The sequence below is a fragment of the Rutilus rutilus genome (assembly GCF_951802725.1).
Source record: "Rutilus rutilus genome assembly, chromosome: 18".
NCBI classification, from domain to species: Eukaryota; Metazoa; Chordata; class Actinopteri; order Cypriniformes; family Leuciscidae; genus Rutilus; species Rutilus rutilus.
In genome coordinates, this window is record NC_140231.1 from 17,354,756 (window position 1) to 17,379,874 (window position 25,119).

The 25,119-nt window shown below is 39.0% G+C and overlaps 1 protein-coding gene across 1 annotated transcript in view; it reads right to left on the reverse strand.

Annotated features, from left to right (window-relative positions):
• The window catches only part of pcxa (pyruvate carboxylase a), a 128,179-nt gene that overhangs the window by 69,487 nt on the left and 33,573 nt on the right, over window positions 1-25,119 (reverse strand). The window contains exon 9 of the mRNA XM_084387119.1: window positions 16,578-16,740. Coding sequence (XP_084243245.1) covers window positions 16,578-16,740 — 163 coding nt within the window. The remainder of the gene's footprint in view (window positions 1-16,577; window positions 16,741-25,119) is intronic.

Sequence of the window (25,119 nt, forward strand, 5' to 3'; positions counted from 1 at the left end):
GGTATTACCAGGCTACCCGCCCACTGCCTATTTACCCAATATTATTCCGATACCTGGGTTGCCAGTTGGTGGAGAAAACAGCATATTGTAACCACGGAAGCCAGCAAACAAACTAGGTCAGGGATCGCAGATTCTACCCAACCTAAAAAGCCTCCGTATCCCATCTAAAATGCTCCATGTCCAAAGGGCATATTAAAATGTGGAAAAATCAACGTCGCCTTCGATTGTGCTCATTCTTTGTTGCATGTTCTCAAACTGGCAACCAGCGTGAGCGTCGAGTCTAAGGAGAAGGGGGTAGGGGAAACAACCCTCTCCAATATTTAGAATTTTGACTGCAGTACCCATTTCAACCACTAGCTGTCAATATTACATACTGCATCTTTAAGGTATACTGATTGGCTGTTGGCACAGTGCTAAAGTGCTTGGGGTGGTTGCTACTGTGTTCCCTATTGCCCAAAATATCTCACCCTCAACTCACCAGCACAATGCTACCGTGTGTAGTTGCCAAGACATTGCAATGCAGTTGCTAAGGTGTTCTGACAGGTTGTCAGCATGTTCCAATAGGACTACACAGCCACAAAAGAACAAAGCAATAAGAGAGAGAGAAAGGGATTTTGACTTGGAAAGCAAAGAAAATTTAAACATGGTGTGCTAACTCAGAACTGAAAAGAGAGCAAAAGAGTAATCACAACAAGTGGAGAAAAAAAATGAACCCATGAATTAAGGTAGCCGGAGGAGGTTGCACTCCACATATATTCGAACTCCACATATATTCTGCGTTTGTATGATTTCCGTGTGACAAACCTGCACATTACCCACCGGCTTCTCCTATAAAAATTGCCCTTACCGCTCCGGCTGAACCACAATTCACCAGAGAATGAGAGAGAGGAGTAATTCCAGCAGTCAAGATGATGTAAAATTGCAAATACTGAAACAGTGATTTGCAGAGGACCACTCACAAAATGAAACACAACAAAAGATGTTACAAACAAAAACAGAAGAATGGGAGATAGAATGTGAAGGGGAAAAACAAGAAATGTTTCAGACTGGAGGTGGAGCGAGAAGAAGAAAAAAAAACAGACAAAAGAGGAACACAAACCTAAATTGAAAATTAGAAAGCACAAACAACAATAGACCCAAGGAGCAGCGGGAGAAATGAGTAATAGAAGGGAAAGAAGAAAAAACTGAAAAACAACTAGAGGAGGATGGGGAGGGGGGGTTAACAGAAATAGGGGCTGCGGGGAAAACAAGACATAAGTAAAAGAAAGTCTTGGGATGTGCCAGAAAGAAGGAAGGATTTCATTACCTCCACAAATGGACTGTGATTTTGCAGCATATTTTATTAGGAATAAAATGTCAATCACAGTTAAATCCCAGCCCTACCTATTGGGCCTCCCTGCAGGAAAGGAGGGCAGACGAAAAGGAAGTCATGTTCATTTCAACACAATTCAGTAAATGGGAAATTTTCTATTTCATTTCAGGGGCAGACTGAAATATACTCTTTCAGCGAGGTGATGGCATGATGGAACCAAAGAAATGGAGGTCTCAACAAACGAATTACCCGAGGACACAAAATATCCGCTGTATGACAGGCTGCCCAACCAAGGTAATCTGCTGAGATGTTTTGGAATATGCAGGGAAATGGATGAAGACGTACAGAGAATTTTAAGAAGCTTCAAAGAGGACGACGGATGAAATACACTTGTCACCGGCTGAAAATACATTTCCCTGTTTTACATGATGCCCAAAACATCCCACATTTATATGAGACAGAATTTTAGATCAATAGAAATAGCAAGCGTTTAAAAGAGGGGAAGAACAAGGTAATTTATGGGGTAACAATGAGGGATTTAAGATTTAGAGCTTCACATGAACTGCAGGCTTCCACTGGATGCATCCAATTTGTCTCCACATAAATCAGATGAATTACATTTACTCCTCATTATTTACGGCATGATCAAAGCCAGCACTTTTCTCAAAATTAATAACGTGAAGCAAAAAACTGTGTTCAGTGGTCTGGTCACTTCTGTAGTCTCATCCTCAGAATGCCCACAGTTTGTTCCCTCCCCGCCTGATGCATTTCGATGTTCATCTATCTACCGATCTATATCTATGTCTACCTTTTCTATATCGTCTACCTATTTATATCTGTCTCAGTCTACTTCTCATCCATCCATCCATCCATCCATCCATCCATCCATCCATCCATCCATCCAAATGTTTTATTGTTCTGTATGCATTATGCAAGTAGCATACATTTTCACATTTCAAAACCTTTATAAAAGGCTTTATCAAGCCAAAATTCAAAGTTTGTATTTATTTATTTTTATTTATTTTTTACATTTAAAGTAACACTAGGTAGTTTTTCAACCTTCATAATATATTTCCAAGACCTTTGTGATGGTACATCGACTTAAAATAGGTTGAATGACACGTCTGCCATAGCCTGATGGGGTCTGTATCGTTTTTAATCGTACTTTTAAACTTCGGGGTTCGGGTAGTAACCCGAGCACAAAGAGAACTACAAAATTCGACTGCTTTACGGCATAGGCTACCTCACTTCCCCCAACACGTCCTCGCATGCTGTTGGACTTGTAAGTATATTGCTTATATTGTATATCACTCGGACAAGCTTTCACTCATTGGTGTGAGCTAAAAAGCACCTGGCCTTCTTGTTGATGGATTAGTAGACATCTTCGGAGGCTAGCTGTGCTTGTTCGATGTCCGACGATTTGTAACGCGTTGTGTTTATTCCCCAATCAAACTCGTGTAACTGCGGCGTGCCTGTCACACGTTCTATCATCCACAGCATTACTTGATAGACAAAAATAGGACAAGAATGAGCATCAAACAGAAACAACCCGCTTACGGGGTGTTCGAGGCGCACATACAATACAGACTGCAGACAGTTCAACGGGGCGCGCGCAGCTCTTAAAGGGGCCACACCTTATTTCCATTCGTTACAGCTTCCATCCGACTGAACAGGGACCGGTATACAGGGGGGAGGGGATCAGGCCATGAGTGCAGAGACGCTCTGCGTGAGTGGTATTTACGACAGTAACGTTAAATACAAGTAGTCCACAGCGACTCTAGGGGTCGTTGTTTGACCAAAACGGAATTCCTACCTAGTGGGGCTTTAAATTGCTATTCTGCATCCTAACCTCAATTCAAATTCAGGAACTAAACTTAAAAGGCAATCTCAATTCAGTTCTAATGTTGCAAAGAAGGTATTACATGTTGCTAAGGTGGTATTTAAAGTGTTCTTTTTTCAAATCTTAAAAGCAAGAAAACCAGCTAAGAAAATGATATCTGGAAATAACATAGTCTTTGAATGTCAAATAAGTGTTCAAAATAACCTCATCAGTAAAACCTACTGAGATAAACACAGGTCAAAAGCATTCCAGCGGTATTGGAAGATGGAGCACAGCATGTACACCACATTACTCCCAGAATCCCAGAAACACCTGTTGTCCCCAAACCAGCATTACGTCAAGACATCAACAGAGAAGAGCTGGCACCGGAGGCATTGAGACACTTTCATCTTATTTAGCTGAGATATGAATATTGCAGCCAACACGCTTAACGGGCAAAAACAATTAAATATTTTAAAAAAGTTAAAAGCTAGAGTTTCCAAAGTTTTTTAATCCCATCTTCCCAATAACGCAGAACATTAAATCTTAGTATTTACAAAAACCTTTTCTTCTTTTTTTTTTGCAACTTCATATCTTTGACTGTAATCAAAATGAAAAATCTGTTATGAAACAGCCTCTTTTCATTATCCAGTCAACTCCCAAAAGATATAATCAAGTCTTGCCTTTCACTTTAAAATGTGTCACATTTTGGAAGTAACATGTTTCATGTTGGCTGTCATTTGGAGAAATATTAACAACATCCAGACATTAATACTGAGGTGGGGGGAAAGTATTCACAAATGCATGCAGATTATTTTGAATTGTATATACAAAGTACTACCACCAGCTTATTCCGTTTCTTATCACAAGCAGAAGCATTTTAGCTTTTATCCTAAATCTCTACACATTACCTTAACACACCGAAGAAATCCATTTTTAAGTGTGGCTTAAGTGTCCAAATACTTTCTGGACCAAACTACATCAGAATATGATAAAACCTGCAGGAAGAAATCTCCATGCCTTTTTATAAGCCATTTTTATCTGTAGAAGTCGTCAGCTGTTTCTTATTGGTATGGACGTGACAAACTGCTCTACATAAAAGAGAGAAAGTACTGAGGAGTGACTGTTTGAGGTAACTCAAGGGTGCAGACAGTGCGTTGGAGGTCAAACTAACATAATTAAGAAATCTTGCAGGCGCCCATACCCAGAGAAACGCTTCAGGCTAACCAGGAATCAGCAGACGTGATCCTTCAAAAACCTTTTCTTGTACACATATCTGTGCGAGTGTCTACACACACGTGGCACACACCGTATACCTGCTTGAGGTATTGAATTTCATTTTGTGCTAGATTTAGTTGTGTTACTCTTGGCGGTGTTATCATGAAGCTGGAAGGGTTTAGTGCCCCATGAGCCATTAACTGCTGACAAGAGCAAAAGGAGAAAAAGCATCTCTTTACTTACAGCAAACTGCTCATGGAGTTAGTCTCAATGGCCATGATTTAACGTCAAGACATAGGTCTCCCACGGCCGTGCAGATGTCTAAAGGCCGTTCGGGAAATCTCAGGTTCTTCAGGATCAGATGAATTAGTAAACACATTTGGGAGGATATGGCAAAAACTCTTCACTTAAGGGCAGCTCAGTTGAATCGATCTATCTCAAAGGGATTCTGCTGCTCAGTTTACACTGGGTAGATAGTCATTCTTATCGAACAAGGAGCTCATTAGGAGAGGAGAAGATCTGCAAACCTTATTGGCATTATCTGAACTTCAAGAAAAATTAGATTTTCAGGCGCTGCGTCATATCATTACGCCTGCTGCACTCATGGTACGGCAGCAAAGTTTCTTGATTATTACGCAGGAATGAGAGTATAGTTCTTAGCCATATCAGCCTAGAAAATCGCAACTTTGCATTTTCCGCCGGTCTTAGTACACGATGTAACTACAGAAGAGTCAAGTTTTAAATAGGAAAAATAATCTAAACTCTTTGGTCATTTTTTTGAGAGAGATGCTAATGGTCTTGTCCGATTCAATGATCTATGCTAAGCTATGCTAAAAGTGGTACCGCCAGACCCGGAGATCAGCTGAATGGATTCGAAAACGGTAAAACTCAACTGTTTAACTCTGGGGGAGTTGTAAAATGAGCCCATTTCCCAAAAAAAATGGAGTATCCCTTTAAGTGCTTTAAACCAATCAATGTTTGGACATTAATAACATTAGTATTAAGAGTATTAAAATGTTTACAAATACATTAAGCCTATCAAACCACTAAAAAAAACAATGCTGTCAATATGAAAAATACACAAATACTCATTAGGTCACGTTGTTAAAATACATCAATTAGGATTAGGGGTAGGGTTAGGATTAAGGGAGAGAATATACAGCTTGTATATAAAAAAATTATATTGGAAAGTCCCCATAAAACATAAAAACCCAACGTGTGTGTGCTTAATGTATTTGTAAAGATTTTAAGGAACTCTTAATACTAATGTAATTAATGTTCAATAAAGGCAGGATTAAAGCACTTAATGATATTTTCAGATTTTCCGTGAACTAATGTAAAGTGATAACCATTTATGGTTAAGAAGTTGTTGAAGCATTTTCTAACTCTCTACATATGAGCTAATTAAACAATAACACTCTGTTAATTACAATGATAATGAATGAAGAACTCACTATTTGGGTATAGGCTATCAATGTATTAACTATTAATTAGTTTGCAGTTGATTTATAAGTGCTTTGTTACTGTAAACTTATTATAAAGTTTACCCATATTCTGTCTTTAAAGTTTGAACTACTAGGAATTCTTTAATAATTGTGAGACTTACAAACCCTGAGGCAGCAAAAGCAGCTACACCTCATTACATCGTCTTAGTTCTTCAGTTGGGATGAGATTTGGGTGGTAGTATTGAGCACTGCGCCAGTAGTGTTGCTGAACAATCAGCCGGTCTTTAACTGGATGCCTGAGGCTTCAGAACTCCTGTTGGATCCATTTCCAGTCTTATGAGCTGTAAGTGTTCCTCTAAGGTCCTATATAAATCACTGTTCATCAGCGCTGCACTGAACTGAATAATATTGTAAAGAGCCAGTAGCCAAAATGAAGCATTTATTTTTCATGGCAGGGCAGGATGAACCAATACCCAAAATGATTGTTACGCCTGACTCCCATGATCCTCCTTAAGCCCCAGAGGGTATTTAAATGGATAGTTTACCTAAAAATGAAAATTCTGTCAATCATTTCCTCACCCTTATATCATCCCAAACCTGTATGATTTTCATTCTTCTGTGGAACAAAAAATGAAAAGTATATATATATTTTTTAAATTCTAAAAAAATTTGCTCATACTAATGGAAGTCATTGGGGTCAAATTACAAACTTCAAAACATTTTTTTATGTGTTCCACAGAAGACAGAATGTCATACAGGTTTGGAACAACATAAGGTTGAATAAATTATGACAATTTTCATTTTCGGGCAAACCATCTCATTGAAGAAGGTTAGTAAACTGCTAACGGTTTATAAACACCGTTCAACAATAGGTGAATTTGACTAGTCATCCATATTGAACTTCCAGCCTGTAGCACATTGAATGTGTGTAGCATATTTTTTCGAACATCAGGTAGTGACAAAAGGCACGTCTTCAGACGTGTCTACACTCGACTCGTCGTTCTGGGTTTTTTTTGCCACCTTTCCAATAATGTTTGTAAATGGCCTGCGACACTGCTGCTGTTTCCAGAATACCAATGCAACCTCCGCACTAACACTCAGTCCCCAGGCGTCTCCATGCGCACGTGTCTGGAAATGACAGCTTGGCAATGTGACATGACGGAGCTGCATTGTTTCAAATTGTGTGGCAGCGGAGGGAGTTTGTATCTCCGAATAAGACAGCAGCATACTCCTACAGAGCTGTGGCGAGGGAATGCCAGCGTCGGTATGGTCTACCTCGGGTGAAGGTCTGCGAGGAAATGCACCGTCATCAGTTACAATCTACAAAAGAGGAGCATGTCACGTAAACGAGAGGAGACAAGTCTCGCGCCAGCCATCTGGAGTAGAAAACAATATTTTCTCATTCCCTCTCTAATAAAGGAAGACGCGAGATGGCTCTTTCTCAGGGAGCAGTGTGTATTATTGGCAGGCAGGATGAAAGATGAAAGGCTTGTGGTCATGGAGATCTGCTCCAGAGATGCCCACGGAGCCACTGAGGCGATGCCACACAAATCAACATATGCTTTACATCTACCTAGGAGGCATGAATCTTTCCCAGAAATTTTTCAGCATGGAATTTCCGCCATTTGTTTTCTTTAATTGGAAGCTGTAAGAACAATGACCAGAGGGCTGCTGGTGGACTTTTGCAGGCGAGTAATATTTTAACTTTGCAAGGGGCCTAGCTCAACAGCAAGACAGTATCATATTAACCTATGGTCAAATATGAAGCCATTTTGAGAGGAAATAAAAAGCAAAGGCATTTGTTTACACCAAATAGCATGCCAAACTTTACCTGTCGAGTAGAAACTTCACGACTGAGGCATCAGTGGGAAGGCCAACCTGTGCTTTTTTCTTTCTTCAGAGGCCTTTCTCTTCTTGTCATACAATTTGTAGACACTTTTTCTCTTGCGACCCTCAGACATTTTGAAAAAACCCGGTGAGAACCGGCGAGCTTCAATGAATGGCTGAAATCGTAGCTCACCACCATAGACAGTATATAAACGGCTCACCACACATATACACCTGAAAGTGCGCATGCGCAGAAAGCGAAAACTACCTAGGGACGAGCACGTACGATGGCCTTACGTAAACATATCACCAGAATGATTGACAACTAGGAGGACCAATAGTCTTGATGATCCACCCGGAAAAAGAAAATCCTCCGCAATACCTTTAAGGTAATGAACTTGTTTTATACATTTTGTAAAAACATAATATTTAACTGAGCAACCCTGTTACCACATAATTGTTAACCCTTATACTCAGGTAACACTCTTTACAACTGTGACACCAAAAAAAAAAAAAAAAAATGACAATCAATTTTGGCCTATTTTTGACAGCATACTATAACTTAACTAATTCTTTAACTTATGAGAAATCAAGATTATCAAAAACTGGTCCCAAACTAGCAAGTCCCAACTGAGTGACACCTTCATTTAGGCGAAATCTGCAACCCGTTACCCAATTTGAGAAATATTTTGAAAACAAAAACAACACATAAAAGTCATAAAATAAAGAGAAAATAATACCACATATAAAATGTAGTAACATAATTTAGTATTATAATTATAACAATTTCTGTTATACACATACATGCGCACACACACAATTATTGGAAAGTGCCAGTCACTTAAATGACTGGTGAGGGAAGAAGCTAAGGTGCAGAAACCAAAGGGAACACAAATCATCAACTACTTCTGTACACTGAAATTCTATGACGCTGTTCTTCGTCTCGTGAATTATGGACTCCCATTTCCACCACAGCAGTATTTACCATCAGCACATTCAACAACATAATTATGTTTATTATGATAATGCAAATCACTCGATTCTCCTCATCAGCATTATGTTCTCTCAGCGCGCCAGCAAGAGCCGAAGCGTTAATGAACCAACAACACTTGCTCACAAACATGCAACACAAGGACTGAACGAGTTCCACCACCATCAAAGAGGCTTGTAATCTTTTCATAGCTACGCTTCAATAAATTCTGCGTTCAAAGCCCAGACCCTATAAAGGTTTACATCTGAAACTACACGTACAAATCATCCAAGCCTCATATATGAAGAATTAGAGCAAATATGAGATTTGAATTGCCCGTATACAGAAAATAATTTCTCTGATGCACCAAATTATGCTAAATGCTTCTACCTTCTCCTCTCCTTCGCTCTCATTTGATTACAGAGAGTACCCTTCAGACAACAGCCTTTTTTTTTTTTATCCCACAGAAACAAAAGCGCAGAAGAGCTCTCAGTGCCTGTTCCCTGCATGCTCTCATCCCAGCACTTCACTTTATCCATTATGCTCTCATTTTCCCTGCAAAACAAGAGCTTGGCCGACCTGTGCACCGCCCGCCCTCTTCTGCCTCAGAAACACGACATCAGACATGTCAGAAAGTGAGGAGAAACTTCTAAGCAGACAGAGGAAACGAGAGAGCGACTCTTTTCTCTTTACCTGCAGCCTTATTTTCACATCAGTCGCCACTGCACACAAACACAGGAGAGCTTGTGTTGACATACTGAAATGGGAGAAGATCTAATGTGTGGCTGATTATTCTTTCATAGCAGTACCTTTCTCCGTGTCTGTTTCTCCTCTTTTTTTCACTAGTTTTTATCTCAAGTCAGTAAATTTACCCTAGAGTAGCCTACAATTTTTACTGCCAATTAGACCTGGCTATATATAGCAGCACTTAAATGGGGTTGGTAAATTTGTTTTATTTTTTTATTTTTTAAAGCATTTAGTCGATGAAAAACTCTGAACTATTATTAGAATTTAAACTAACTCTTTCCTATTTTAAAATATTTCAATATTATTCCTGTGATGGCAAAGCTGAATTTTCAGTCACATTATTACAGTGTAACGCGATCCTTCAGAAATCATTCTAATATGCTGATTTGCTGCTTAAGAAACCTTTTTATCAATTTTGAAAATAGCTGATGAATAATACGTTTAAAAGAACAGCATTTATTTGAAATAGAAATCTTTTGTAACATTATAGATGTCTTCACTGTCAATTTTGCTCAATTTATTGTGTCCTTGCTGAATACATTTCATTTCTTCTATAATCTTACTTTCGAAAAGGTAGTGTATCTATCTCACTATATTCAAGTTATTTTACAATATTCAATATAAATACCAATATATATGTATTTGCTATTGCAAAGTAGACTCAATGGGTCTCATTCATGAAACATTTGTAAATATACGAGTGATTTGCGCGTAAAGAGACCTTCCCGAAAACTCTTCTCCTGATTCACAAATACTTCGTAAATGTCAGATGTGATAGTGAAATGTGTGTGTGTGTGTTAATGAATTCCAATCAGTCGTAAATGGGACGCGCGTGCACGCTCATTCTCAATTACCATAAATCCCGCCCATTAAATCCGACTGACAACTATATATGGGCATCATATTATGACACCAAACGAAGGATTTCAACATGTCTTCTCAAAAGCAGAAATTAAAGTTTTATTACCAGAAGTTCATTCAAAACGCCACATTTTATTTAAGCGTACATAGTAGTCTCGGCAAGTAAGTCTGCGTGGTCTCTGAAAATACGCCTTTTGCGCAGTGCTCTATCTGCCAAATCTAGCAAAAGCGCTATATCAGCCATCGTAAATGTTTCTTGTTATGCCTGATTTTGGCTATTTTATAGGAAACAATTTCCGTAACAATTAAGGGGCTATTAGTTTGCCCAGCCCTATTGAAAGCAATTAATTATTTGATTAAAGTGTTCCGTTTGCAGATGCTATTACTGGCTCTCATAATAAAAGTAAAAAGAAAAACCGTCCGTCCGTCGGATGAGACGTTAAACTGAGGTCCTGACTCTCTGTGGTCATTAAAAATCCCAGGATGTCCTTCGAAAAAGAGTAGGGGTTTAACCCCGGCATCCTGGCCAAATTTGCCCCTTGGCCTTTGTCCATCATGGCCTCCTAATCATCCCCATATACTGATTGGCTTCTTCATCACTGTCTCCTCTCCACCAGTAAGCTGGTGTGTGGTGGGCGTTCTGGCGCAATATGGCTGCCGTCGCATCATCCAAGTGGATGCTGCACATTGGTGGTGGTTGAGGAGATTCCCCCTTTCATGTAAAGCGCTTTGAGTACCTAGAAAAGCGCTATATAAATGTAATGAATTATTATTATTATTATTATTATTATTATGTAATTACTATATATATAATATTTTTTCAAAGTGCTGTGTAAATATGTACCCGATTAAGGTGAATTAAAATGCAGCCTTATTAATGAGCAAAACGTTCGGATGTTAAACGCACTATTTACGTGTGGCTGGGAGCAGGTGTAGATTTCTTTCGTACCGACTAACATTTGGAAAATACGAACATTTTAATGAATCCGAAAGTTTACGCCAGAACCACTTTACACACGATTTACACAGAAATTCGTTCTGCTCGTGTTTCATGAATGAGACCCAATGTTTAAATGCAAGAACTACAACAGTAAAACTCGAGATAATTTAATCAAGACATGTTTTCAATTAATGAATAAAAGAAAGAATATGAAATCAACATATGCATTTACATTCATTTATAATTACCAGCAATATTTACCCATTTATGCAAAATATTATTCCTTGATATTTTCATGTAAAATCACGAGACATTGCAACATTGGCAAGAAGTTGCAACAGAGATTTTCTGTAGTAAGTTGATTTGAAGGGTCAGGGCATCATTCGTACAATTTAAATATACTGTATTATTTGCAGGTCCTAATAAAGTTACAGACTAACTGGACTGTTTTTGGTGTCATTTAAAGGAGCTGTATGTAAGAAATGTATTTCAATTAATCATAAAATGGCCCTGATATGTCACTAGACATTAAGAAATCATGTTCATTTCAAATACTTATATCACTGACAACAGTAGTCCGGCCAGGATATTGTCATTTAAAAAGTGAAGTTGCAGCCCTCAACTGATGTTGATGTTGTCATGTTGTGTTTTGGCCTGAAGCGCCACCCTCCACCTATCTACCAATCACGAAGTCAGTAGTGTTTCGGCATCGGGGTTGCCAGCTCTGCTCTAGTTACCACAGCTACGTAGCAGCCTACGTTCCTGCTGGATCCTGCAGCCTATCTGACAACCTCGAGTCAGGGGGGAGGGGGAGGGGATACACCGCTCTACAGTAATTTGAAAGTGATTGCAGTACCAGTTTTGGCCACAATCTTACATACGGCTCCTTTAAGTGTCATGGTGAGTGTTAATTTTGGACCCTGGTTTATTATCTTTCCCAACCATCTGTCTAGACTCTCAGCCTATTTATTAGTCAATGCATACCCCCCTTGCACCACTACATCTAAACGGATGTTGAAGCTCTCGTCTCCTAAATCAGGGAAGCTCAAATTCTCAACAACTCTTTTTCCTTCTTACAACCATCTCATATTCTCTCTCTAAGGGAATTCTCGCTCTCTTTCACTGCTTTTTAGCTCTTGCATAGACAGACAATAACATTTAAACTTCGCCCAAGTTCTCTGCATCTCCCGCCCCTCTCCCTTCATCTCTCCATCAGTATGGATACGCACGCCTCTTAAGTGGAAACATTCTTCCAACATCACAGGATGTCCACGTCAGTCTTTGAAGCTGAGAGCCAAACACTTTTCTAAAGGTAATGGAAGAGCATGCTTATCTGAGTGATCCAGCTCTCTTTTGATACAGCCAAGACCCTGTGGCTGGATGGATTTCGCCCAGGCACGGCGCATCCGAAGATGCATCTGGACAGTACGGGGTTGTCGAATATATATATAGACACATCTAGCGAGCAAGATCTTGATCAGAGACCCTCAGAGACCTCGGTTAACCTTGCCGCTCAAAACCAGATAACTGACTCACAAGTGTGGATAGACAGCATGTGTTGTGCCTGTGAGATGTTTAGACAGATGTGAGGCTAGCGGCTCAACAGTGACTGGGCACAGAAAGCTGATATCAATATTTGTTAAATTATACATCCACAAGCAAATCATTTCCATACAGCCTCAAAAGGTAAAAGTTTCTGTCCGCAGCATCTCAGATAATTTCACAACTCTGCGATATCACCACACGCAGGTACACACTTCAGAAAAACAGCTGCAGAGTGGTAGGGCCCTATTTTAACAATCTAAGAGCATGGTCTAAAGCACACGGTGCAAGTGCACTTAGGAATCCACTTTTTCTAGTTAACGAAAAATGGTCGGCGCACCCAGCGCATTGTCTAAAAGAGTTGTCCCTATTGGGTGTGTTTTGGGAGTAACGAGCAATAAACCAATCAGGGTGTCAACTCCCATTCCAGTGTTAATTTTGTTAACGAAAACTATGACGAAAAATGTTCGTTGACGAGCATTTTTTCCCTGACTAAGACAAGATGATGAGACGACACCCACGTCATTATACGATAACTGTGACTATATCAACACATGCAATATCGAAAATAAAGACGAGACTGAAATGTTTAAAAAAATAAAAACTTGACCAAAACCACCTGTTTTTGTCGAATAAAGGAGGAGACAACACATTACAGACTGTTTTTACGAGCACTCATGCTTACGGTTGCCAGATTTCAATAATTTAAACCCCCAGTCAAAGCTTTTCTGTTAAAAGAACACAACCATGCGCACGCGCTCTCTCTACACTCTAAGCTGGAGTTCAGCGATCTTCATTTGAGATTTTCTACTTAAATTAAAGTGTCATTCAGTCGGTCTGTGTTCTGTCACGAGCCGCTTGCGCTGTTTCAACTGATCAAAATGCAGGCTGATATTCAGCAGTGTTTTTAATGTTGATTATATTATATGTAGCATATATTATATATAGCAAGAATACAATGTTTCCCGAATATCCACACGATTTCAAATGTGACTGATTTTACACAACAGTTCAACAAACAAAAGGGTAACATTAAGTGATGTACTACATTTAAAACAGTATTGTCAGTAGGCTTATTGCTCTATTTTGCAACGAAAGCCACAGCAGAACTGCAGCACACAGCAGTGACTCGTGAACGAATCTATGGCTTTGAACGAATCGTGAGAATCAGTGATTCAATAACGCATTCATAAATACTGCCACTTGCTTCGTTACTGAATGAATGAATGACTCGATGACTCACTCATAAAGACAGTGACTTACCGCCACCTACTGGCGATTTTAATTTAATATTTCAAAGTATCACTTCGTTTTTACCATCATTGCATTTTATTGAACATTGTTTTATTTAAAACATTATTTATTTTATAGAGGTATTTATAAAGGTAAAAAATGAACTGGAAAAATCGATTAAAGGGGGCAAATATTGTCCCTTAATTGTAAAGGTGTGACTGCAGTCTAAGTGGAAGAGAGGGGGTACGCAGAAGGACGTTAAATGCTTCAGGGGGTACGGCACTCTAAAAAATTGGAGAACCACTAAACTAAGGAAAGGGGATATACAGAATTGCTACTGCTAAAGAGTGCAATGTCATTACAGCTTGTTACCTTGATTCAGATTTCTCATAAGCTTAATTTAATTGGCCTAGAGAGAAAAATTCTAATGAGATTTTTTGTCTAAAGACTACATATAAAATAGCTACCAAAATTAATGTCGGTAACTGCAGTTTGACTAAAAGTAATGACTTTTCTTCAATTAAAACTATGAAAGACAAAATTACTAAATTGTGACTAAGTCCAATAAGCATTTTCGTAGTACTTTCCTGTAAGTGGAAAGACTGAACGCTTCTTCAGAGAGGAAACAGATCTGCTTTTGCGCAAGGTCAAAGCGTGCAAGCAGACCATCTACAGCACAAGCCGGATTCCACCATATCTTTATGTACACAATATTCATCTTTTACACTGTAATCCTTCTTATTTTCTAATATCTGGCTAGTTTGACAGCTGCTGCTGCGAGAGAGAGAGACAGAGAGACAGAGAGAGAGAGAGAGAGAGAGAGAGAGAGAGAGAGAGAGAGAGAAAGAGAGAAAGAGAGAAAGAGAGAAAGAGAGAAAGAGAGAAAGAGAGAAAGAGAGAAAGAGAGAAAGAGAGAGAGAGAGAAAGAGAGAAAGAGAGAGAGAGAGAGAGAGAGAGAGAGAGAGAGAGAGAGAGAGAGTGAGTGTGTGTGTGTGTATAGTTATTACCCTGTGTGTGTAATAAGCAGAGTGTATGCGTGCTGTGCACCCGCCTATAAGAGCATATTACTAATGCGTCCTTTAAATAACAAAAAAATACTGCGCCATTGACTTTAGACCAGGTTTTGTTGGTCAGTGGCGCAGTCTATTTCAGATGCCTCAAAATAGCAACACGCCAACAATGCGCCTGAACACACCTCGTTTTCAGACCAGCACGCCCATGGGCGAATTGGACCTGTTTGTGGTAGTCAGTGTTCTTACTGAATCATAAAAAGGTCTTGTACCTGTACTGGTATTCACAAAAAAAAAAAAAAAAAAAAAAAAAAGAGAACAAGCTAACATGTAAAGAATGAATGAATGAATGAATGAATGAATGAATGAATGAATGAATGAATGAATGAATGAATGAATGAATGAATGAATGAATGAATGAATGAATGAATGAATGAATGAATGAATGAATGAATGAATGAATGAATGAATGAATGAATGAATGAATGAATGAATGAATGAATGAATGAATGAATGAATGAATGTGTACATGTATGTATGTATATATATATATATATATATATATATATATATACATACACATACACATACATATATACACACATATATATATATATATATATATATATATATATATATATATACATACACATACACATACATATATACACACATATATATATATATATATATATATATATATATAAAAAAAGAGATGCACCGATATGAAATTTCTGAGCCGATACCGATAGCCGATTATTCAGAATGATATCGGCCAATGCCGATAGTTTGTTTTTTCTTATGGATAAAAAACTCTCTCCCAAATAATGCTGCAAACAGAGAACCCTCTCATTTGGTACACTATAGTATTAGAGGTTAAAATTAACAACTTTCCTGAGGTAAATGCAACATTAAGAGATATTGTTCACAAGCAAGTTTCAAGCTTCACAAGCAAGTTTTATTGACATCATTCCACGGTTGAAACACTGATTGAGTGATTACATGAGACATGATACGGATTTCGGTAAGTTGTACTGTAACTTTCAACTTACCTTCTGATATTCATGCATATTTTTCTAGATATAATTTGTATTAAAGTGGAAGAATAGACTCACGCTCCGCGCTGCTGCTTGAACTGAGGCACTACAGTGATCTGTCACGTCACATTTAAGAGCATCAACGTCATTTATTGTTTGAATTTTGTGATAAAATGAACAGAATTTGAAAGATGACACTTTGTTTCTATTTAGAAGTAACAAAGCACAGAGCTATTTGCGATTACTGGGTGAGAGGCACGCTACAAATAATGTTTAGTATAGGGAAAAACTGCAGATCTGGAAACCCTGGCTTGAACTACCGGTGACTCATAGGGTCAAATAGAGCCTGCTTTTATGTAGCTGTTTTTAGCTGTTAATGCATTATTGTTACATTATTTTGCCTTAACTAACTCAACACGAGAGATTTTCTTCACAGACAGTCTCAGTCACACACTGACTTTTTTCAGGTTTTACCTCACCCTTTTGATTGACAGGATATAATCGGCACTGATCATCGGCTGTTATCGATACCGATTGTTGGTATATATATATCTGAAAACATTGCTGAGGGGAGCTGTGCGAGTGCTCAGCTGTTGAATGTAGGATGTTAACCTACCTCCAGTCTTCCCGTGTCAGGCTGAAAGCCACGTGCTGGGTCCTCTGTGGTCACACGGCACTGGATGGCATAGCCATTGATCCGTATCTTGTCCTGTTTCAGGCCCAGCTCGTGCAGACTGCGACCTTCACACACTCTCAACTGAGCGTGTACCAGATCAACACTGGATGAAAGGGAGAGAGAGAGAAACAGAGACAGTGGTTAGATTGCATTTGCTAAACAACAAAAACACACCCTGCCACAGGCCCCACAGCCACAACGATCACATCCAACACTTTATCACTCCAGAAAAATGCACGTTATCAGACCAGACCTGTTCAGCGATCTGGAATCACAACAGATTCACTCAAACCATTCTCAGTTGCTTGACATTCCGGCAGGTGCAACACGGCGAGACAATATTCACACTGGTGAGGCAAGAACGTGCAAGATGCCTGTTTGCTCCAATAACTTCTATTAGACAGGCTTGACAACTAGCAATCGGCTTCACAACACTGCACTCGCTTGACAAGGAGTGGGATGAGTGGATTGTAGAAGGAAACAAGCGAGTCACTCAACGACATACAAACAGGAAATGCCCGCAAGATTCAGGGCTAACAGCCAGCGCCTGATCCACTCCAGCTTCAATAACTTCACAATTAAATCACTCCCTCAGCTCAATTGAATGAACCAGGCTATTCCAGGGCTGATTGGCTACATTTGGCTGAATCTGCCATCTTATTGGGTAAGTGCTTTCCCCAATGTAAAGTTGGATTTATTAAGAGCCATATAAATCACAGTGATATATTTACTCACCCTAGATTCACTGAACTCATTCCTCATGTCCCACAATTCCTCATCCTCATATATCGGGTCAATTTTCTTCTTACAGGCGCAAGGAGAAGGGGTGAACCAGGTTTGACTAATTGGGCAAAAGATGCATGTATAGCGAATGGAAACTTGTCAGAGTTGCGAACCCGCAGCCTTTTGTTTGGAATCAATGTCGACATGTAAGTGTAACGCTACAAGGTATTTATTCTTAATTACTAATGCTTTCTTTCACCACATCAGAAGGAATAAAAGGCATTCAAACAGCTTCAAGGCTAAAACTTCAAGATCATCCTCTTTATGATGAATGAATAATCAAATTGCAAAGTGCTAGTGTGTGTGCGCAAGACAAAAACTGTAAAAGCACCCAGTGGGTCATGAAATATTTTTAACCAATAAAAGAAGAGCGAGTATTTGCTTTCATGTTGTGCATTAATAATTTACGCAACAAAGTGTCTGCCTTTTTTTTATCTCTGGCACAGAGGCATTTTGAAAATGTAAGATTTCTCGAAGGCCAACATGTATAAATCGCACAGCATGCTTTTGATAACACTACGGCAATATATTTATATGCGCAAACACACATGGTGCTGGCAAAGGCAATATGTTTGCACAGCTCTCAACATTATCTGGCTAGGCCTCATTAATTTTTTAACAATGGTACAAACAGGCTCTGAATATTGCACGCATGTGTCTTTATGACACTGGCATCTAATGATAACATCTCTCACATGAACTCTGGTAATTATTTCAGCTTGCAGCTGTTATGACCAAATTGAACATCAAAATCAGCTTTAATGGATTATCCCTATTATTTGATTTGTGTAAATACTTCAGCAGATTAATGTGCAATAGTTAAAATGACATTTATCAGAGGAAACATTTGGGGTCTAAGTGGCAAACAGTAAGGTTGCAAGTTGAATCCAAACTAGGTGAAAACATTCCGACCCTGATCAACACACTTAACCCACAAATACGGTACCTGCATTTACTGAACTGACGTTACTAAGAACAGCTTTCAATGTTGGTTAATCTTTCAGAAACCCACTGAACAAATTTAAAAGGGATTCTTGATGACTTATTTTTGGATTCAAAAGTATTCAATTATGTATTATGCAACCTCTATTTACTCACAAAATGTGTTTTTCCTTATTTGCCTGTCACACAATGTCAACACAATCTAAAATCAAATATTTATTATAGAATCTAGCACTGAATTTATATTAAGAATGAATTGAGAATACAGAATGGGATTCATCTGATGTTTTTGACAAAAATACAATATACAGCTTTGAAACCTTTCAAAATTAATCTCTTTGTTCTGTCTTTCTTTTGAAGATACACACACACTTAAGCAAATCAGACGTCAACAGTAACACTCGAGTGGATTCAGTGAATGATTTGAAAGAATCAGAAAGATCTAAAGTCATCAATGATGTCATGGTGACTTAACTTTTGTGATTCTAATAAACAATCAGCTTATAAAAGTTGTATATTCACGATGTTGTCTAAAGACTCTGTGGATGATCATTATTATATGTTATCCCGTAGAAATCCAAGTCCAAAAAGCTAATCACTTCCATAATAATGTGAAACAATAACTTAAAAGGATTACTGCAATATTATATGAACAAGCTTTGATCCAGTAAACATGCATTGCCAACCAAACTATATAATATCCTGATTAAGAAAGAAGTACGTTTCAACATCTCCCATAGATTTAGAAGAGAATTTCATATTTGTTCTATAACTAACCTGTTTTAAAAGCATCAGAATGAGATGAGAATTCATTAATAATGGCGTTTTTAGCAATGACTCATCTATGACTCTTATTTCCCTGGCATGCCTTAAAATCCCAGGCAACAGTGCATTATGTGGGATAATACAATAGACTGTGGCTGATAAATGAACCATTTTTAAAAGTGTGTAATCAGCATCTCCAATCTTCAACTGAAATGCAATCTGAACTGTTCTGAGAATCTGAGTATGACGACGTCAGGCTAATCTGAACTGTATCTAAGCAGAAAAATTGAATAGTGTTTGTGGCAATAGGACTGGCCGGTATGTATGACATTTTATTTATATTTTTATATGTATATATACAGTATATATATACAGTATATATATATATATATATATATATATATATATATATATATATATATATATATATATAGCAAATTAGAAGCACTCACTTCCTGATGGCTGAGCGTACTGCGCAGACTCAAACTGAGCTTGATGACGTAGATGTGACGTGAGCAACCTGTCTGACAGTTGTAAGTCTTCTAGTAGCTGTGCCAAGAGAAATCTGAATCATTCCCTTCCGAATCTTGCAGAGACCATGAGCTAGGAGCAGGAGCAACTTTACGACTCTATGGGCTTCACCCTTGACTTTATGCCTCCACGTCCCCCCGATTGACTGCGAGCTTCTCCTCCTGTCTATACGGTAATTTCCAGAGAGTCGCGTGGTTATGACACAATCGTTAGCCTATTTTTACAAAAACTGCTTCTACGCGGCCATAACGTAGGATACAAGGTAATGGAGCCTTTTATACATTGTCGTGTTTCTTTAGAAATAAACAATGGACAAATAGAGTCTTTAAACGCCTCAGATGTAAAGTTATTCGCTGTCAAAGTGACGCCAAAATGAATGGGAGTCAATGGAATGCTAACAGCAGGTTAGCCAATGGCTTGTTAGCCAATGGCGGCCCCCGGGGATCGTACGCTTTCCGGGTGCTGGATTACCCCCCTTTTTAACAGTAACCGATGTAACCGATCGGCGAGAGTAGCTGCAAATGGAAACGTGAAGTCGGACACTTTCTGGTTCCCGTAGTGACCGCTCAAGTGGTGTTTGCATAATTTACCACAGCTGAAGTGAAATAAATGCAATATTTGCCAAATAATACACAGATGTTTCAGAGACATTTTCATTCAACACTTTATGTACTGCTTCATACAGCGTCTGTTTGAACAAGAATAAAGTTCAACATAAGCTACTATCAATGAAGCGGAGTCTACGTTTTTTTATCAGTTTTAATTTGATAAACAATGCACAATATAACAATCGCACCTACATGAAAAGAGTGTTTACGGTTATAAAAAAACTGATTTGTGAGCTTTGAGGAACTAAAGGTGTTCGAATAAACACGAAACACATGTGATCGTTGTCATGCGGTGAATCCGGCCAATCGTGGAACAGCTGTATCGTCATCAGTTCTCTGGCTACTCTCGAATCGCTCTCGCGGTACTTTGATGGCATACGTCACAGTCACGTGGCGTCGGCGCTGGATCAAGTCGGACAAAATTTCGAACCGGCATGCACTGCTTCAAGTCAGCCGCCGATCGGTCTGCGCAGAGCTGCATGAAGTCGAACAAGCCTAATGCCTCTGCACTCTGTTGTAGGATAGACCTACAACCAATCAGAGCAACGATCGACAAATGACTTTCGAAAGAGCGGTTATCTGTTCCTCTTTTAAAATGAATGCGCTGTCGATATCTTCTATAACAGACGCGATGGTGGAATCTACACATCTCAATTCTCCAACGGCAACCTTCTTTGTTGTAAACGAATTCAACCCAAGTGCTCTTTGGTGACGTGGATGATTACGTTACTGTTGATCATCTGTCCATCATCGTATAAAGCCCGCCCAGACAATTTGATTGGTCCGAACAGCTCTGGTTCGAGCATAGTTGCTCCACAACGGATTAAAGTCCAGACCGAACTTCCTGACCTCAAATGTTGTGGGCGGGGCTAAATTCGGCTGGCATCCAGGCTAAATTCAGATTGCATTTCAGTTGAAGATGCTGATTACACACTTTTAAAAATGGTTCATTTATCAGCCACAGTCTATTGTATTATCCCACATAATGCACTGTTGCCTGGGATTTTAAGGCATGCCAGGGAAATAAGAGTCATAGATGAGTCATTGCTAAAAACGCCATTATTAGTGAATTCTCATCTCATTCTGATGCTTTTAAAACAGGTTAGTTATAGAACAAATATGAAATTCTCTTCTAAATCTATGGGAGATGTTGAAACGTACTGTTTTCTTAATCAGGATATTGTGTATTTTCGGGAGTTTGGTTGCCGATGCATGTTTACTGAATCAAAGCTTGTTCAGATAATATTGCAGTAATCCTTTTAAGTTATTGTTTCACATTATTATGGAAGTGAACCACGTGAATAAATCACAGAGCTGGTCAATAACTTCTGAAAAGGTAAAACTCGCATTTACAAGCAAAAAAAACACCACCACCAACACCACCATCACATACTTGCTACCCCTAAACTGCCATTGTGTACCCTTTACTTCTCCAGATGGCAGAGCATTTCAGCAGCCAACACTCATACAGATGAGAAAGAGTGAGCGAGTGCAGAAGAGAGACACAAACAATGAAGACTGGGAGCATTAGAGAGAGGAAACAAGAGAGCAGACAGAAAAAGGAGGACAGCAGAACAGAGCCGACTGCAGCAAACAGCAAGAGAATGGTGATGGGAGCTGCTCAGTGATGAGGTGGGGGAGCCATGTTAATATATTCAGTCTGATTCTCTATTCCATTTTAATTGCCAAAGCCAGGCAGCAGCATATGCAGAAATGATGTGGGAGTGGAGTAATCCCAGTCAGTCATACAACACAGACTGAGCCCCTGAGTGACACTGTGCTGTTGTGTGATTGAATGTGTGTGTGTGTGTGTGTGTGTGTGTGTGTGTGTGTGTTCTCCCACAATGTTTAATATCTACCAGTGCTGCTGAATAGGATCATACCAGAGTTTAAATAAATCAATACATGACGACAATTGTGTATCAAAGCCAAGAATACTTGAATACCAAGAATACAAAGAGTCACAATACACCCTCATCAAGATCTCCTTTTAATTTTTATTGACCCATTGTTAAGTTTGTTTGTCTACATATACACAATTTCTTTTTATTTTAAAATAACATATTGATAGAACACATTGTTGACAGTTTCAATTATCTACTCCCTAACCCTATATAAAAGTGCAGGGATAGAAAAATGCAACAAAATAAAAAAATTTATTAAAATAAATATTACACCAACATTTTTTAAACAATAAATATTTAAGGTTACATATAATAGTTACTATGTTGAATGTTACACATTTACTATAGGTATTTTATATTTAAAATATATGCAAATCATATGTATATAATTTAACTAAAATATTAATAACTATATTAACATCAATATAAATATAAATTAAAATAATCTTATCTAGAGATATTACCCATACAGAAAGATAGCTAGACAGCCAGACAAACAGAAAAGAACATTAGACAAGACAGAACATCCAACAGACAAATAGAACATAAGATAGACAAACAGACAGAACATTAGACAAAAAGAAAGACGAGCCGACAGACACAACTCTAGGCAGACTGAACATCAGGCAGAACGCTAGCCAGAACACTATAGGCAGAAAGTATCTGCAGGGGAATAACATCAGAAGAGCGCATGTGCAGCTTCGCAGGAACACTGTCCCTCACCATCTTATCTCTGGTCATAAGTGTGTGCAGGTGTCGGGTCCAACCAGCCTGTTTAAACAGCATCATTACACACCACTGTTGACAAAGTGCTTGAGCTGATCAGCATATGGTTACATGCAGCTACGGTAACGCACACAAACACACCTGGAGAGGGATGCTGGCACGGATCAAGTCTCTGTCAACACATAGAGGGCTCTCAAGGGACCCCTAGGAACCATTGTTTTTTTTGTGTGTTTTTTTTTATCTGGTCCATTCAGAGCCAAATCAGAAAGGACAGAAGCTTTAGACATCAATACCACAACAAATCCAAACAACTAAAATCACACTGACAGTAAATAGCACTCCATTATCTGATGCAACACTATAAGCAAAAGGTCATAAGACCAAACCCACAAAGGGATGAAATCCCTCCAGGAGAGAGCAACGGGATGGTGTGGGTAGTCCACATTCAGCTTAAATAACTTCACGTCAATCAGTTTCTTTCCTCCTTCGCCATTAACCTCAAATTCATATTTGACCTTTAATTACAAAGGCTTCTCTCCAGCTAACTTTCGCCCTTAAAACTTTTGGCATCTCGCACATCCCATAATGATCTATACCATTAGTTGCCTGTCCATTAAAAAAATAAATCGATAAGCTTGCAGAAAACACCCTACAACAACGCGCTAAAATCTCGGCCCGTTCCCCTGCTGGGTGAGAAAGTTCATCCGCCTCATTCATCTTGTTTTTCTCTCGCCGTGTCTTTCTCTCACTCTCCTGCACCTCCATCTCTCCGTCTTTCCAAGCCCCCTAATGCCCTTGTCCAATCTCTTTCTTGCAAAAATGGACCAATACAAATGAGCAGCTGCAATTTAGCAGCAACCCAAAGTAATTAGAAACCCATTACCAGGGTCACCCAGAGACAGCGCACCCACACACACGCAAACACAAAGAACACACACTCTCTCTCACACACATACAGAGCAAACAAACATGAATGCAGAATGAGCATGAAGTCACGGCATAACTGCACAGCAGCGAGGAGTGGAAGGAGGCAGTGAGTGAAGAACTGAAGCTGTAACGGTCACTTTGTGCTTTTATGGTAACCTGAGGTAAAATGAGAACTGCGAATGTGCGTTATGTGTCAATAATAGATTCGACAGGTGAGGAGAAGAGATAACCGTTCTATCGACCTTTGTACTCTTCCTTTTATATTTTGTGACCTGAGTTGAATGTTTATTTGTATACTTTTCCTCACTCAATCCCCATGTATGAGGACGAGTGTGACGTTCAAGTCATTTTATTAAACCCGGAAAAAATACGCCATCTCTCGTCTCTCGCGCATCTTTTCCTCCGACCACCACATTGTTTTTCTCTCTCTGGGCAACAACATTCAACTTTGCGTTACAAAGCACTCAATCAACTCTTTGCCAAGCACTTGCAGACTTCTGCATAATCTGGGAGAAATGGGGAGAGTAGTCTTGCGTAGCCAGAATTTTGAGTATCAGCATAAAGTCTGGACCACACTGAAGCTTGTTCTGGTCAAAAGGCCATGCTTTGGCTGGTTAGCATGGTCCAGTTAGCCTACTAAATGCTGATTTAAATGTACATTTACAATTTGAATATAATGTAATAAAGACATAATTGGTTTTGTCAAGATAACCTTTTCTAAAAGACAATACACAATAAAAAATCAATGCATTTAGCTCAGGTGTATATTATACTAACAAATGTTATTGTACTACAGTAAATGTTGAACCAGTGCCAGATTTTCTCCAGGTGTGACTCATTTTTCCCTGTCTGCTGCCTTTCATGTCACAGGATAATTGCTAATTAAGGGAGCCAATCAGCCATTTGTGTGTGCAATATGCATAAGACAGGACTGTGTCTTATCATTTAACTGTCTAAGAGAACAACTGGGAAACAACAAGCCAGCACTGACAGAAACAATTTAGTGATAACCTATTTTACCACCAACTCTCGCTGTGGTCAGCTATCTTATTATTACAGTCTAAGACTTTCTGACCCGAAGGAATGACAGAAAGATGGAGGAGATATCAAATTATGAAAACATGATGGGTAATTATGGGCAGCTGGCATATTTTATTACCTTGCCAGTGGCATGGAGCGACAGAGTGACAGAGGGTAATTGATCTTAATTACTGTGCCCAAATGAAGGTCATATCAGACACAGAGAATGAGGCTGGGGTACAAAGGAAAGACCAGCTGCATACAAATACACAGCTG